Source organism: Idiotropiscis lumnitzeri, chromosome 20, assembly GCF_059441095.1.
Source record: "Idiotropiscis lumnitzeri isolate Australia: NSW breed Sydney's pygmy pipehorse chromosome 20, RoL_Ilum_1.0, whole genome shotgun sequence".
NCBI classification, from domain to species: domain Eukaryota; kingdom Metazoa; phylum Chordata; class Actinopteri; order Syngnathiformes; family Syngnathidae; genus Idiotropiscis; species Idiotropiscis lumnitzeri.
Genome location: NC_142410.1, coordinates 9,352,972 through 9,368,654, shown reverse-complemented (window position 1 = coordinate 9,368,654; position 15,683 = coordinate 9,352,972). Strand labels below are relative to the sequence as shown.

Sequence of the window (15,683 nt, the reverse complement as noted above, 5' to 3'; positions counted from 1 at the left end):
TCATCGTAAGGGGTTGAGTGGTGTATCACCACTGTATTCTACGAGCGTCAATGCAGAGTTTCAAGTTTCTTAAAGATACGTGAATGAGACCAGGTAGACACAAGTCGATGCTACAAAGAAAGAATGCAACCAGGATGTGCAGAAACCTCGAGCACCAGCTGAGGAGGTAGCCGCAGGAGACGGCATGTCGCCAACTGTTTCCTTCAAGAATGATCCAAAATGCGACATTTTGGAAAAGACCTCTATGTTGGCGAGGGGGGATCGAGTACCTGCCGTAACGACGGCTGCCTGGAACCACGTTGAGTCTGACTTGCAAATCAGAGGGCCACCAACATCCCCCTACAAAGAGAATTACGGCAATGATGAAGCATCCAAATTTGCACAAAGAAGGTAAGTCCGGCGTTTTTTCACAAACGGCACTTGATGGAGGAATGAGCTCATCAGAAGGAAAGCCCAGACTGGAGGGTTTGAAGATAAAGCTCGAGAGGCCAGGTTGAGAAGATTTGGTATGTTCAGAGGAGTAAATTGATATGAAGCTTGCTAGAAATTGAGCCACCAGGTTGGGAAGCAAAGAGGAGATTATGTAAAGGCATGAATTTGACTTGAAACAGAAGATGCAGAGGACAAGGACGGCTGGAAGAGGATGATTCGTCGTTACGATCCCTGGATAAGGTGAAGCCCAAAGGGGAAGAAGACAAACTGCAAACATGAGTAAAAGCAATGCACCTGTTGAAGGTCCAAGGCAGAAGAACAAATGCTCTCCTGAGAACCGGCACTCCCGCAACTGACTATAACAGTTTCAAGTTCTCTTAGACGTTCTGATTTCTCAACGCCTGCAGAGAGAAGACAAAACTCATGTGAACAAAATGTGAATATATTTTAAGTCATTTGTATAGACAAAATCCAAAAGTCCTCACTTCGACTTTGGTTGCCCTGTCCCCAGCCAGCCGTCCAGCACCGGGTTCCAACAGGGAAAAATCTTGCATCGGTGATGTCCAAACACACAGGCTGGAGATAATCACTCCGTCTGACGTCTTTTGTTAGATGCAGCACTGCAATGTTAGAACCTTGCAGTTTGCTTATAGTAATATTGTCAATAGCTGAAGACATTTCGAACTCCTCCACGCCGTTGACGAGTTTCTGTCCCAGGTATGCAGTCCAGTCACTGGCAGTTGGAGCGGAGCTGTGTAGAGCATGTACAGCCTTAGAATAAAATCATTCTTACACAAACCCTCTGAATTGGAACCGATGGCTAAATACTTAACCTCAAATTAATTTCAAGTTAAAAAAAACATCAAAAGAGAGTCTGATACCTTGATAAGATATAGAACTGAAACGGCGGACATACTTTGAGAAGCACTCGGCAGAAGAGAGGATGAACCGAGAGGTGATGAGAGTTCCTGCACAAGTGTAAGCCCCGTTTTTGTAGAGACTTAGAACCCAAGGCCAAGTTCCGCTCGCTACAAATCCACGGTCACCTTGCATGCGATTGTTCAAAGGCGCAGTGCCGCACACTTGATCTAAATGAGGGGAGGAAAAATAACAAAATGCAAGAGAAGGGTGAGTTAATGAAACAGATAGTTCACATTCGAAGCATGTAAAACATGGTAACCAGTGGGACTTGATAGTGATGTGCTTGGTGGTGTTGAGCTGGCATCTGGTTCTTCTGTCGGAGTAACGTCAGGAGGAGGTGGAGGGCAAGTGTAGTTGCTCTCAGCATCCATCCCACTGGAGTTGAATTGCACAAAACCCGGCTTATCAGAACTGATGTGGGAGTCGATCCACGACTGGTAGCGGGACACTCTTGGGTAAACGCCAGGATTATTTGTCCCAGCACAGCCAAATCCAAAAGTGACGATTCCAGACTGGATCCAGATTGAATTCTGCTTGCTCACCATTGGACCTCCTGAGTCTCCCTGAGGGTGTGGAGAAAAAGTGTCTAAAAAAATATTTTCATATTACAAAAAGGAGGAAAGTATAATAAGTGGTCTACCCGACAAGTGTCTTTCCGTCCATCTAGAAAACCAGCGCAGATCTTTTTGTCTGTGACTAAATCCACTCCAATTAGGCAGCTACACTGTCTGTTTCCCAGAACTGGGACTTCCACTTCTTGTAACGCTCCGGGGAAAGGAACAGGCACTAAACAAGACAATGTTAGTGTATCAAATAATCCGCATTTTACAGTTTTATAAAAGGAAAACACTATTTTTCACGACGGTTCAATGCCTCACCTCCTTCCTTGACTTTTCCCCAACCAGTGATCCAGCCATCGGTACCATTGTTGAACACGCTACTAGTGGATGCCAGACACACAGGTCTGATATAATCTGTGAATGTGACTGGGAACGAGAGTCTGAGCAAAGCGATGTCATCGTCGGAGTCTAAAACGCTGTAGCCTGGATGCAAAATAATTGCGGCAACATTTCTCGACACTTCGTTCGCGTTGTTTCCCTGTATGTTCTGGCGACCAAGCGAAACCGACCATCCAAAGATACTCGTGCTACATTGAGAATACCAACGGTTAGATGGTCAGAGCAGAAAAAAGGTGTATTGCTTTATGTTGGGCTGACCCACCTGGGGAAGCAGTGGGCAGCGGACATCACCCACTCTCTGTTTATGAGCGAACCACCACAAACGTGGCTACCAAAAATCTGCACACTCGCCTGCCAGGGCCAACTTCCCTCTTGAGCATCTTCACCACTCACAATTGTTGTGTTCAAGGGTGGGAAGCCACACACTGCAAAACAGATTCATTCATTAGAACCCATTGATATTGAATGTGTAATATCCAGAAAATGAAAGAAAGAAGGGAAAGAAAGAAATGAATATTTCCATTTTTTAAACGTGAGAACTCAGTGGTTTACGGCACCACATTTGACACCAACCTCTTTGGGAAAAACCACAATGGTACCGCACACCTAAGTTGCAACTAGAACACAATTATGATGGGTGTGCCAAAGCAGAACCATAATCCCATCACTTTAACACTCTCAGCCATACCACGGGAGTTAAGTTGAAAGCATTCAAATTCAAGATTCATATGAATTCACATAAATTGCATTTTGACAACATAGTGGTGATTTTGTGACGCACATTCAGCACTTGACATGCTGGGCACTGGATCTTCGGTTAACGCTGCAGTTCTGATAGTGTTACGCAGTCCTTTAATGAAAGGAAGAGGCAGACCAGGACAAGCGTAGTTTCTGTCAGCATCCAGTCCATTGGAGTTGAACTGCACAAAGCCCGGTTCATCAGAGGAGATGTGGGAGCTGATCCAAGACTGGTAGCGGGACACTCTTGTATAAACTCCTGGTTTATTGGGCAGAGCGCAGCCGAATCCAAAACTGACGATTCCAGACTGGATCCAAATAGAATCCTGCTCACTCACTATTGGACCTCCTGCGTCACCCTGAGGATGCAAACAGGAATTGTCTGTCATTACATCTTTTACCTAAAAAAATAAATAACCAGCCGTGACCCACCTTACAAGCGTCTTTTCCTCCTTCTAGAAAACCAGCGCAGATCATATTATCTGTGATCAAACCCACGCCATTTAAGCAGTTACACTGTCTGTTTCCCAAAACTGGGACTTCTACTTCTTGTAGAGTTTGAGGAGAGGGAAGTAACTCTAAAAAAGACACCGGCAGTGGATTAGGAAAAAACACATTTCATTACAATGTTTTATTCCGACAGAATTTCTACTCCGACTTTACCGAAAGGCTGCTGTGCCTTACCTCCTCCCTGGACTCTTCCCCAACCAGTGACCCAGCTATCAGTACCATTGTTGAACACACTGCCATTGGCTGCCAGACACACAGGTCTGATGTAATCCGTGAATGTGACTGGTGAGGAGAGTCTGAGAAGAGCAATGTCATTGTCGAAGCTGAAAATGTCAAAGCCGGGATGCAAAATGATTGCGTCCACAGTTTGGGTCACTTCATTTGAGTTTTTTTCCTGCAGGTTGTGACGACCGAGAGAAATTTCCCACCCGGGGGTACTTGTACTTAAGCTGCAAAGAAAGTGTCAAATGTTAGACGGCCCAAACAAAAGCGATACAGACGAAATGTCTTCATGTTAAAGTGACCTACCTGGAAAAACAGTGGGCAGCAGATAATACCCACTCGTTGTTGATGAGCGAACCACCACAAATATGGACGCCGGAATTCTGCAGACTGGCCTGCCAGGGCCAACTTCCTTCTCGAGCATCACCGCCGCCAACAATCTTTGTGTTCAGGAGAGGAATGCCACACGCTGCAAAACAGATGACCTCATTACATCCCAGTGATATTTTATATGTAATATCCAGAAAATGTCAATTATTTGTAATTGTTACACAATACTGATGATATACACACTATTTCACCATTTTCACCTGTTTCCATTTTTCAAACTTGACAAATGACTGCTTTATGGCACCACTTTTGACACTATACTCTTTGGGAAAAACCACAATGGGACCACACACGTAAATTGCAACTAGAACACAATTATGATGGGTGTGCCAAAGCAGAACCACAATCCGATCACTTTAACACTCTCAGCCATACCACGGGAGCTAAATTGAAAGGATTCAACATCAAGATTCAAATTAATTCACATGAATTGTATTTTGACAACGTAGTGGCGATTGTGACGCACATTCAGCACTTGACATGCTGGGCACTGGAACTTCGGTTTCCGCTGCAGCTGTTGTGAAAGTGGTATGTGGTCCTTCAGTGACAGGAAGAGGCAGACCAGGACAAGCGTAGTTGCTATCAGCATCCATCCCACTGGAGTTGAACTGCACAAAGCCCGGCTTATCAGAGCTGATGTGAGTGTTGATCCACGACTGGTAGCGGGACACTCTGGAGTAGACTCCGGGCAGATTGGGTCGAGCACATCCAAATCCAAAACTGACGATTCCAGACTGGATCCAGATGGCGTCCTGCTTGCTCACCATTGGACCTCCCGAGTCACCCTGGGAATATGAAGAGGAAATGTCAGTCAGAACTTATTTCAACACTTAATCACCAAGAGGCAGAAAAAAAGTACTCTACCAGGCAAGCATCTTTCCCTCCTTCTAGAAAACCAGCACAGATCATGTTATCCGTTACTTCACCAACTCCGTTCAGGCAGTTACACTGTCTGTTTCCCACTACTGGGACTTCCACTTCTTGCAATGTTCCAGGGAAGGGCAGGGACACTAAATCATACAATATCACTACATCAGGTCTGATTCATAAATGACATGTGCAATTACTACAAAATCGTTATGAAAGTTTACCGTATTACTCGTAAAGTACCTCACCTGCTTCCTCAATCGTTCCCCAACCGGTGACCCAGCTGTGAGTGCCATTGTTGAAAACGCTGTCACTGGATGCCAGACACACAGGTCTAATGTAGTCTGTGAACGAGACCGGTGAAGAGAGTCTGAGCAGAGCGATGTCATTGTCCAAGCTAAAAATGTTGAATCCTGGATGCAAAATAATTGCGGCAACATTTCTGGACACTCTTTTTGGATTGTTGCCCTGTAGGTTCCGCAGACCAAGAGAAACCGACCATCCAAGGATACTTGTGCTAACAGAGAGAATGCCGGTGGTTAGATAGGCAAAGCAGAAGAATTTTATGCGTCTTCATGTTTGGGTGACCCACCTGGAGAAGCACTGGGCAGCGGTCATCACCCACTCTCTATTAATGAGCGAACCACCACAAACATGGATCCCAAAATTCTGCACACTCGCCTGCCAGGGCCAACTTCCTTCTTGAGCATCTCCACCCCCAACAATTTTTGTGTTCAGTGGTGTGATGCCACATACTGCACTTGATACGCTCGGCACTAGATCTTCAATTGTAGCTGATCCTTCAGTAGGAGGAGGAGGAGGCAAACCAGGGCAAGTGTAGCTGCTATCGACATCCAGCCCACTGGAGTTGAAATGCACAAAGCCCGGTTTATCAAAGCTGATGTGGGAGTTGATCCACGACTGGTAGCGGGACACTCGTACGTAAACTCCTGGATTATTTGGCCGAGCACAGCCAAATCCAAAACTCACGATGCCAGATTGCATCCAAATAGAACCCTGCTTGCTCACCATTGGACCTCCTGAGTCACCCTGAGGATGTAAAGAGGAATTGTCGGTCAAAATATATTGTACTTAAAAACAAAAAGTAGGAAATTAGAATCAGTCTACCTGACAAGCATCTTTCCCTCCTTCTAGAAAACCAGCACAGATCATGTTGTCTGTGACGAGACCCACTCCAAGTAGGCAGTTACACTGTCGATTTCCCACTACTGGGACGTTCACTTCTTGTAGCATTGCGGGGAAGGGGAGAGGTACTAAACAAAACATTGGCAGTGTATCAGGTACACACTCATTTTATTCCAAAGTTTTATGAAGGAAAAGTCCATTTTATTGCAGGTTCAGAGCCTCACCTCCTTCCAGGACTCTTCCCCATCCAGTGACCCAGCTGTCAGTACCCTTGTTGAACACACTACCACCGTCAACCAGACACACGGGTCTGATGTACTCTGACAATGTGACTGGTGAGGAAAGTCTCAGCAGAGAGATGTCATTGTCCAAGCTGAAAATGCTGAAGCCTGGATGCAAAATGATTGCGGCCACAGTTTTGGTCACTTCATTTGGGTTGTTTCCTAGCAAGTTCTGACGGCCGAGAGAAATTTCCCATCCGAAGGTATTTGAGCTAAAGAGAAAATGCCAACGGTTAGTTGGTCAAAGGAGAAGAAATGCAGATGTCTTCATGTGAGGCTGACCCACCTAGAGAAGCAGTGGGCAGCGGACATCACCCACTCTCTGTTTATGAGCGAACCACCACAAACGTGGCGACCGGAAATCTGCAGACTGGCCTGCCAGGGCCAACTTCCCTCTTGAGCATCTTCACCACCCACAATTTTTGTCTTCAGTGTTGGGCTGCCACACACTGCCAAAAAATAAATCACTAAAATGCAAGAAGAATCCAGTCTCACATGCAATGTATGTGCAGTGGAACATACATTCAGCACTGGGCAGATCATTAGGAGCTGCTCGAGAACACGTGTAGTTGCGATCAGCATCCAGTCCCCTGGAGTTGAACTGCACAAAACCCGGTTTATCAGAACCGATGTGGGAGTCGATCCACGACTGGTAGCGGGACACTCGGGAGTAAACTCCTGGTTTATTTTGTCGAGCACAGCCATATCCAAAACTGATTATTCCAGACTGGATCCAGATAGACTCTTGCTCACTCATCATTGGACCACCTGAGTCTCCCTGAGGGAGTGGAGAGAAAAATCGTGTGTTGAGATATCTTTTGAGGTTTTAAAACCAAGTCGGAAATGAGAAGTAGTCTACCTGACAAGCATCTTTGGTTCCTTCTAGAAAACCAGCACAGATCATATTTTCTGTGACTAAGTCGTCTCCAATTAGGCAGTTACACTGTCTGTTTCCCAGAACTGGGACTTCTACTTCTTGAAGCGTTTGAGGGGACGGGAGAGGCACTAATGAAGTATAGTCAACAAATATGATGAAGAGTTAGTTATTTTTTTTAGTTACATGCTACGTAAAACCGAAGAAGTCCCTTACCGCCTTCCTGGACTGATCCCCAACCGGTGACCGTGCTTTTAGTCCCATTGTTGAACACGCTGGTATTGGCCGCCAAACACACGGGTCTAACATAGGCATTGAACTCGACTGCAGATGAGAGTTGCAGCAGAGCGACGTCATTGTCGAAAATTGAATTGTCAAATAATGGATGCAAAATGATGGCGGCAACACTCCGGGTCACTTCGTTTGGTTCGATGCCCTCAAGGTTCCTACGGCCGAGAGAAACTGACCACCCAGTGGTATTAATGCTATGGGGAGAATACCAACGGTTAGATGGTCAGAGCAGAAAAAAGGTGTATTGCTTTATGTTGGGCTGACCCACCTGGCGAAGCAGTGGGCAGCAGAGAGTACCCACTCGCTGTTTATGAGAGTGCCGCCACAAACATGGTTACCAAAAGTCTGCAGACTAGCTTGCCACGGCCAACTTCCTTCGAAGGTAACTTTTCCTCCAACTACCTTGTTCTTCCGCGATGGTATTCCACACACTGCAAACATGCCGGCACATTATAGCCCGGGGATACTCACGCAAAATCAAAATGCTGACCAACAGCAAACCAACTTGATCAAGAACTCAAAGTGCTTCTGTCATTTTTCTAAGTTGCTGCACCACTTTTGCTTCCCTACCCTTGGGGTGGGAACTGAAGTGGTTATCATTTCTAAAGTGGCCAAAAATATATTTATGCTGGATATCGCATTGTGTCATGAGAATGGAGAGTATTTTGCCAAGGCGACGGCGATTATGACTCACATTCAGCACTTGACAGGCTCGGCACTAGATCTTCAATTGTAGCCGGTTCTTCAGTTGGAGGAGGCGGCAGACCAGGACAAGCGTAGTTTCTGTCAGCATCCAGTCCATTGGAGTTGAACTGCACAAAGCCCGGTTCATCAGAGGAGATGTGGGAGCTGATCCAAGACTGGTAGCGGGACACTCTTGTATAAACTCCTGCTTTATTGGGCCGAGCGCAGCCGAATCCAAAACTGACGATTCCAGACTGGATCCAAATAGAATCCTGCTCACTCACTATTGGACCTCCTGCGTCACCCTGAGGATGCAAACGGGAATTGTCTGTCATTACATCTTTTACCTAAAAAAAAAATAAATAACCAGCCGTAACCCACCTTACAAGCGTCTTTTCCTCCTTCTAGAAAACCAGCGCAGATCATATTATCTGTGATCAAACCCACGCCATTTAAGCAGTTACACTGTCTGTTTCCCAAAACTGGGACTTCTACTTCTTGTAGTGTTTGAGGAGAGGGAAGTAACTCTAAAAAAGACACCGGCAGTGGATTAGGAAAAAACACATTTCATTACAATGTTTTATTCCGACAAAATTTCTACTACGACTTTACCGAAAGGCTGCTGTGCCTTACCTCCTCCCTGGACTCTTCCCCAACCAGTGACCCAGCTATCAGTACCATTGTTGAACACACTGCCATTGGCTGCCAGACACACAGGTCTGATGTAATCCGTGAATGTGACTGGTGAGGAGAGTCTGAGAAGAGCAATGTCATTGTCGAAGCTGAAAATGTCAAAGCCGGGATGCAAAATGATTGCGTCCACAGTTTGGGTCACTTCATTTGAGTTTTTTTCCTGCAGGTTGTGACGACCGAGAGAAATTTCCCACCCGGGGGTACTTGTACTTAAGCTGCAAAGAAAGTGTCAAATGTTAGACGGCCCAAACAAAAGCGATACAGACGAAATGTCTTCATGTTAAAGTGACCTACCTGGAAAAACAGTGGGCAGCGGATAATACCCACTCGTTGTTGATGAGCGAACCACCACAAATATGGACGCCGGAATTCTGCAGACTGGCCTGCCAGGGCCAACTTCCTTCTCGAGCATCACCGCCGCCAACAATCTTTGTGTTCAGGAGAGGAATGCCACACGCTGCAAAACAGATGACCTCATTACATCCCAGTGATATTTTATATGTAATATCCAGAAAATGTCAATTATTTGTAATTGTTACACAATACTGATGATATACACACTATTTCACCATTTTCGCCTGTTTCCATTTTTCAAACTTGACAAATGACTGCTTTATGGCACCACTTTTGACACTATACTCTTTGGGAAAAACCACAATGGGACCACACACCTAAATTGCAACTAGAACACAATTTTGATGGGTGTGCCAAAGCAGAACCACAATCCGATCACTTTAACACTCTCAGCCATAACACGGGAGCTAAATTGAAAGGATTCAAAATCAAGATTCATATTAATTCACATGAATTGCATTTTGACAACGTAGTGGCGATTGTGACGCACATTCAGCACTTGACATGCTGGGCACTGGAACTTCGGTTTCCGCTGCAGCTGTTGTGAAAGTGGTATGTGGTCCTTCAGTGACAGGAAGAGGCAGACCAGGACAAGCGTAGTTGCTATCAGCATCCATCCCACTGGAGTTGAACTGCACAAAGCCCGGCTTATCAGAGCTGATGTGAGTGTTGATCCACGACTGGTAGCGGGACACTCTGGAGTAGACTCCGGGCAGATTGGGTCGAGCACATCCAAATCCAAAACTGACGATTCCAGACTGGATCCAGATGGCGTCCTGCTTGCTCACCATTGGACCTCCCGAGTCACCCTGGGAATATGAAGAGGAAATGTCAGTCAGAACTTATTTCAACACTTAATCACCAAGAGGCAGAAAAAAAGTACTCTACCAGGCAAGCATCTTTCCCTCCTTCTAGAAAACCAGCACAGATCATGTTATCCGTTACTTCACCAACTCCGTTCAGGCAGTTACACTGTCTGTTTCCCACTACTGGGACTTCCACTTCTTGCAATGTTCCAGGGAAGGGCAGGGACACTAAATCATACAATATCACTACATCAGGTCTGATTCATAAATGACATGTGCAATTACTACAAAATCGTTATGAAAGTTTACCGTATTACTCGTAAAGTACCTCACCTGCTTCCTCAATCGTTCCCCAACCGGTGACCCAGCTGTGAGTGCCATTGTTGAAAACGCTGTCACTGGATGCCAGACACACAGGTCTAATGTAGTCTGTGAACGAGACCGGTGAAGAGAGTCTGAGCAGAGCGATGTCATTGTCCAAGCTAAAAATGTTGAATCCTGGATGCAAAATAATTGCGGCAACATTTCTGGACACTCTTTTTGGATTGTTGCCCTGTAGGTTCCGCAGACCAAGAGAAACCGACCATCCAAGGATACTTGTGCTAACAGAGAGAATGCCGGTGGTTAGATAGGCAAAGCAGAAGAATTTTATGCGTCTTCATGTTTGGGTGACCCACCTGGAGAAGCACTGGGCAGCGGTCATCACCCACTCTCTGTTAATGAGCGAACCACCACAAACATGGATCCCAAAATTCTGCACACTCGCCTGCCAGGGCCAACTTCCTTCTTGAGCATCTCCACCCCCAACAATTTTTGTGTTCAGTGGTGTGATGCCACATACTGCACTTGATACGCTCGGCACTAGATCTTCAATTGTAGCTGATCCTTCAGTAGGAGGAGGAGGCAAACCAGGGCAAGTGTAGCTGCTATCGACATCCAGCCCACTGGAGTTGAAATGCACAAAGCCCGGTTTATCAAAGCTGATGTGGGAGTTGATCCACGACTGGTAGCGGGACACTCGTACGTAAACTCCTGGATTATTTGGCCGAGCACAGCCAAATCCAAAACTCACGATGCCAGATTGCATCCAAATAGAACCCTGCTTGCTCACCATTGGACCTCCTGAGTCACCCTGAGGATGTAAAGAGGAATTGTCGGTCAAAATATATTGTACTTAAAAACAAAAAGTAGGAAATTAGAATCAGTCTACCTGACAAGCATCTTTCCCTCCTTCTAGAAAACCAGCACAGATCATGTTGTCTGTGACGAGACCCACTCCAAGTAGGCAGTTACACTGTCGATTTCCCACTACTGGGACGTTCACTTCTTGTAGCATTGCGGGGAAGGGGAGAGGTACTAAACAAAACATTGGCAGTGTATCAGGTACACACTCATTTTATTCCAAAGTTTTATGAAGGAAAAGTCCATTTTATTGCAGGTTCAGAGCCTCACCTCCTTCCAGGACTCTTCCCCATCCAGTGACCCAGCTGTCAGTACCCTTGTTGAACACACTACCACCGTCAACCAGACACACGGGTCTGATGTACTCTGACAATGTGACTGGTGAGGAAAGTCTCAGCAGAGAGATGTCATTGTCCAAGCTGAAAATGCTGAAGCCTGGATGCAAAATGATTGCGGCCACAGTTTTGGTCACTTCATTTGGGTTGTTTCCTAGCAAGTTCTGACGGCCGAGAGAAATTTCCCATCCGAAGGTATTTGAGCTAAAGAGAAAATGCCAACGGTTAGTTGGTCAAAGGAGAAGAAATGCAGATGTCTTCATGTGAGGCTGACCCACCTAGAGAAGCAGTGGGCAGCGGACATCACCCACTCTCTGTTTATGAGCGAACCACCACAAACGTGGCGACCGGAAATCTGCAGACTGGCCTGCCAGGGCCAACTTCCCTCTTGAGCATCTTCACCACCCACAATTTTTGTCTTCAGTGTTGGGCTGCCACACACTGCCAAAAAATAAATCACTAAAATGCAAGAAGAATCCAGTCTCACATGCAATGTATGTGCAGTGGAACATACATTCAGCACTGGGCAGATCATTAGGAGCTGCTCGAGAACACGTGTAGTTGCGATCAGCATCCAGTCCCCTGGAGTTGAACTGCACAAAACCCGGTTTATCAGAACCGATGTGGGAGTCGATCCACGACTGGTAGCGGGACACTCGGGAGTAAACTCCTGGTTTATTTTGTCGAGCACAGCCATATCCAAAACTGATTATTCCAGACTGGATCCAGATAGACTCTTGCTCACTCATCATTGGACCACCTGAGTCTCCCTGAGGGAGTGGAGAGAAAAATCGTGTGTTGAGATATCTTTTGAGGTTTTAAAACCAAGTCGGAAATGAGAAGTAGTCTACCTGACAAGCATCTTTGGTTCCTTCTAGAAAACCAGCACAGATCATATTTTCTGTGACTAAGTCGTCTCCAATTAGGCAGTTACACTGTCTGTTTCCCAGAACTGGGACTTCTACTTCTTGAAGCGTTTGAGGGGACGGGAGAGGCACTAATGAAGTATAGTCAACAAATATGATGAAGAGTTAGTTATTTTTTTTAGTTACATGCTACGTAAAACCGAAGAAGTCCCTTACCGCCTTCCTGGACTGATCCCCAACCGGTGACCGTGCTTTTAGTCCCATTGTTGAACACGCTGGTATTGGCCGCCAAACACACGGGTCTAACATAGGCATTGAACTCGACTGCAGATGAGAGTTGCAGCAGAGCGACGTCATTGTCGAAAATTGAATTGTCAAATAATGGATGCAAAATGATGGCGGCAACACTCCGGGTCACTTCGTTTGGTTCGATGCCCTCAAGGTTCCTACGACCGAGAGAAACTGACCACCCAGTGGTATTAATGCTATGGGGAGAATACCAACGGTTAGATGGTCAGAGCAGAAAAAAGGTGTATTGCTTTATGTTGGGCTGACCCACCTGGCGAAGCAGTGGGCAGCAGAGAGTACCCACTCGCTGTTTATGAGAGTGCCGCCACAAACATGGTTACCAAAAGTCTGCAGACTAGCTTGCCACGGCCAACTTCCTTCGAAGGTAACTTTTCCTCCAACTACCTTGTTCTTCCGCGATGGTATTCCACACACTGCAAACATTCCGGCACATTATAGCCCGGGGATACTCACGCAAAATCAAAATGCTGACCAACAGCAAACCAACTTGATCAAGAACTCAAAGTGCTTCTGTCATTTTTCTAAGTTGCTGCACCACTTTTGCTTCCCTACCCTTGGGGGTGGAACTGAAGTGGTTATCATTTCTAAAGTGGCCAAAAATATATTTATGCTGGATATCACATTGTGTCATGAGAATGGAGAGTATTTTGCCAAGGCGACGGTGATTATGACTCACATTCAGCACTTGACAGGCTCGGCACTAGATCTTCAATTGTAGCCGGTTCTTCAGTTGGAGGAGGCGGCAGACCAGGACAAGCGTAGTTTCTGTCAGCATCCAGTCCATTGGAGTTGAACGGCACAAAGCCCGGTTCATCAGAGGAGATGTGGGAGCTGATCCAAGACTGGTAGCGGGACACTCTTGTATAAACTCCTGCTTTATTGGGCAGAGCGCAGCCGAATCCAAAACTGACGATTCCAGACTGGATCCAGATAGAATCCTGCTCACTCACTATTGGACCTCCTGCGTCACCCTGAGGATGCAAACGGGAATTGTCTGTCATTACATCTTTTACCTAAAAAAAATAAATAAATAACCAGCCGTGACCCACCTTACAAGCGTCTTTTCCTCCTTCTAGAAAACCAGCGCAGATCATATTATCTGTGATCAAACCCACGCCATTTAAGCAGTTACACTGTCTGTTTCCCAAAACTGGGACTTCTACTTCTTGTAGAGTTTGAGGAGAGGGAAGTAACTCTAAAAAAGACACCGGCAGTGGATTAGGAAAAAACACATTTCATTACAATGTTTTATTCCGACAGAATTTCTACTCCGACTTTACCGAAAGGCTGCTGTGCCTTACCTCCTCCCTGGACTCTTCCCCAACCAGTGACCCAGCTATCAGTACCATTGTTGAACACACTGCCATTGGCTGCCAGACACACAGGTCTGATGTAATCCGTGAATGTGACTGGTGAGGAGAGTCTGAGAAGAGCAATGTCATTGTCGAAGCTGAAAATGTCAAAGCCGGGATGCAAAATGATTGCGTCCACAGTTTGGGTCACTTCATTTGAGTTTTTTTCCTGCAGGTTGTGACGACCGAGAGAAATTTCCCACCCGGGGGTACTTGTACTTAAGCTGCAAAGAAAGTGTCAAATGTTAGACGGCCCAAACAAAAGCGATACAGACGAAATGTCTTCATGTTAAAGTGACCTACCTGGAAAAACAGTGGGCAGCAGATAATACCCACTCGTTGTTGATGAGCGAACCACCACAAATATGGACGCCGGAATTCTGCAGACTGGCCTGCCAGGGCCAACTTCCTTCTCGAGCATCACCGCCGCCAACAATCTTTGTGTTCAGGAGAGGAATGCCACACACTAGGAAAGGCAGGTTATGATGAATTCTCGTTGATTCACTCAGAGAAATTCTTATAAATATAAATGTGAACTTACCATCCAGCTGAGCATGTGACACTGAGGAAACAAGCACACGCACGCACACACAAAACATTTCTTGTTCAAAACAGGTTGGTTGACATTAAATAGCTAAACACACCTATTAGTGACTTCATTTTCTGAAAAATATACAGCATATTTAAAGCAGTTAGCTCCTTCCAAAAAATTTTTCTAACTTTGACTTTAATGTTGAAAAACTTAGACGTGGCAATTATTAAACTAAGCACATATATAAATTGGTTTATGATATATATATTTTTTTAGATTTAAATTGACCTTCATAACCCTAAATTTACATTTTCTCAATAATACTATATATTATAAACTTATATTTTATGACACAGAAACTAAACAAAAGTTGCGTCGAAATGTTTTTTTTTTTAATCTAATATCGTATGCATCACAAAATACAAATCATTTGTAGGAATCATAAAAAAAATATTTAAAAAACGTTAAACAAAGGATTCTATTATAGTGTATGAGGAGAATAATCACTTACATATAAACAATTAATTACACCACATCTAACCACCGCTCAGGTTTGCCAAATGATCACCAAAGCATGACTACATCATATTTGGGTGACTTGTTAATTCTCAAACCCGAACAGAATTTCAGTGCGACTTACTTGCAGTTAAAAAGCTGACCAGAACCAATATATTGAGCCATTCCCTCCAAGCCATTGTGTAAATGCACAAATCTGGCATGCTTCGCCGTATTTAAGTTTGAGTGGGATAGTCACCTGCTATGAGTCGAGCCCCTCCCACACGCACAATCACCCACAACGCGATTCTCATCACTTCCATTGCGATCATCAGTTAGCTTACGATGTTTGTGGTAAATACTACAAATACTTGACATCTCAAAGAGTCGACAAACAACATTTTCGACCAAGAAATGTGCATCCTTCCGGCTCTTTGTAAATTG

General features: G+C 45.3%; 1 protein-coding gene across 1 annotated transcript; it reads right to left on the bottom strand.

Moving 5' to 3' along the window:
- LOC148317565 (uncharacterized) lies at nt 1-15,439 on the bottom strand. The gene is given in 46 exon segments (XM_088285245.1): nt 1-38; nt 156-339; nt 727-833; nt 918-1,183; nt 1,349-1,520; nt 1,613-1,916; nt 1,994-2,139; nt 2,232-2,500; nt 2,575-2,737; nt 3,094-3,409; nt 3,483-3,628; nt 3,735-4,009; nt 4,089-4,251; nt 4,639-4,957; nt 5,037-5,182; nt 5,288-5,452; nt 5,867-6,089; nt 6,168-6,313; nt 6,410-6,651; nt 6,754-6,842; nt 6,884-6,915; nt 6,989-7,244; nt 7,326-7,471; nt 7,557-7,825; nt 7,900-8,062; nt 8,326-8,620; nt 8,697-8,842; nt 8,949-9,217; nt 9,303-9,465; nt 9,853-10,171; nt 10,251-10,396; nt 10,478-10,770; nt 10,846-11,300; nt 11,379-11,524; nt 11,621-11,889; nt 11,964-12,126; nt 12,200-12,455; nt 12,537-12,682; nt 12,768-13,036; nt 13,111-13,273; nt 13,537-13,831; nt 13,910-14,055; nt 14,162-14,430; nt 14,516-14,678; nt 14,754-14,774; nt 15,385-15,439. Coding segments are annotated over 46 exon segments (9,192 nt in total).
- Nucleotides 15,440-15,683: the final 244 nt, after the last annotated feature.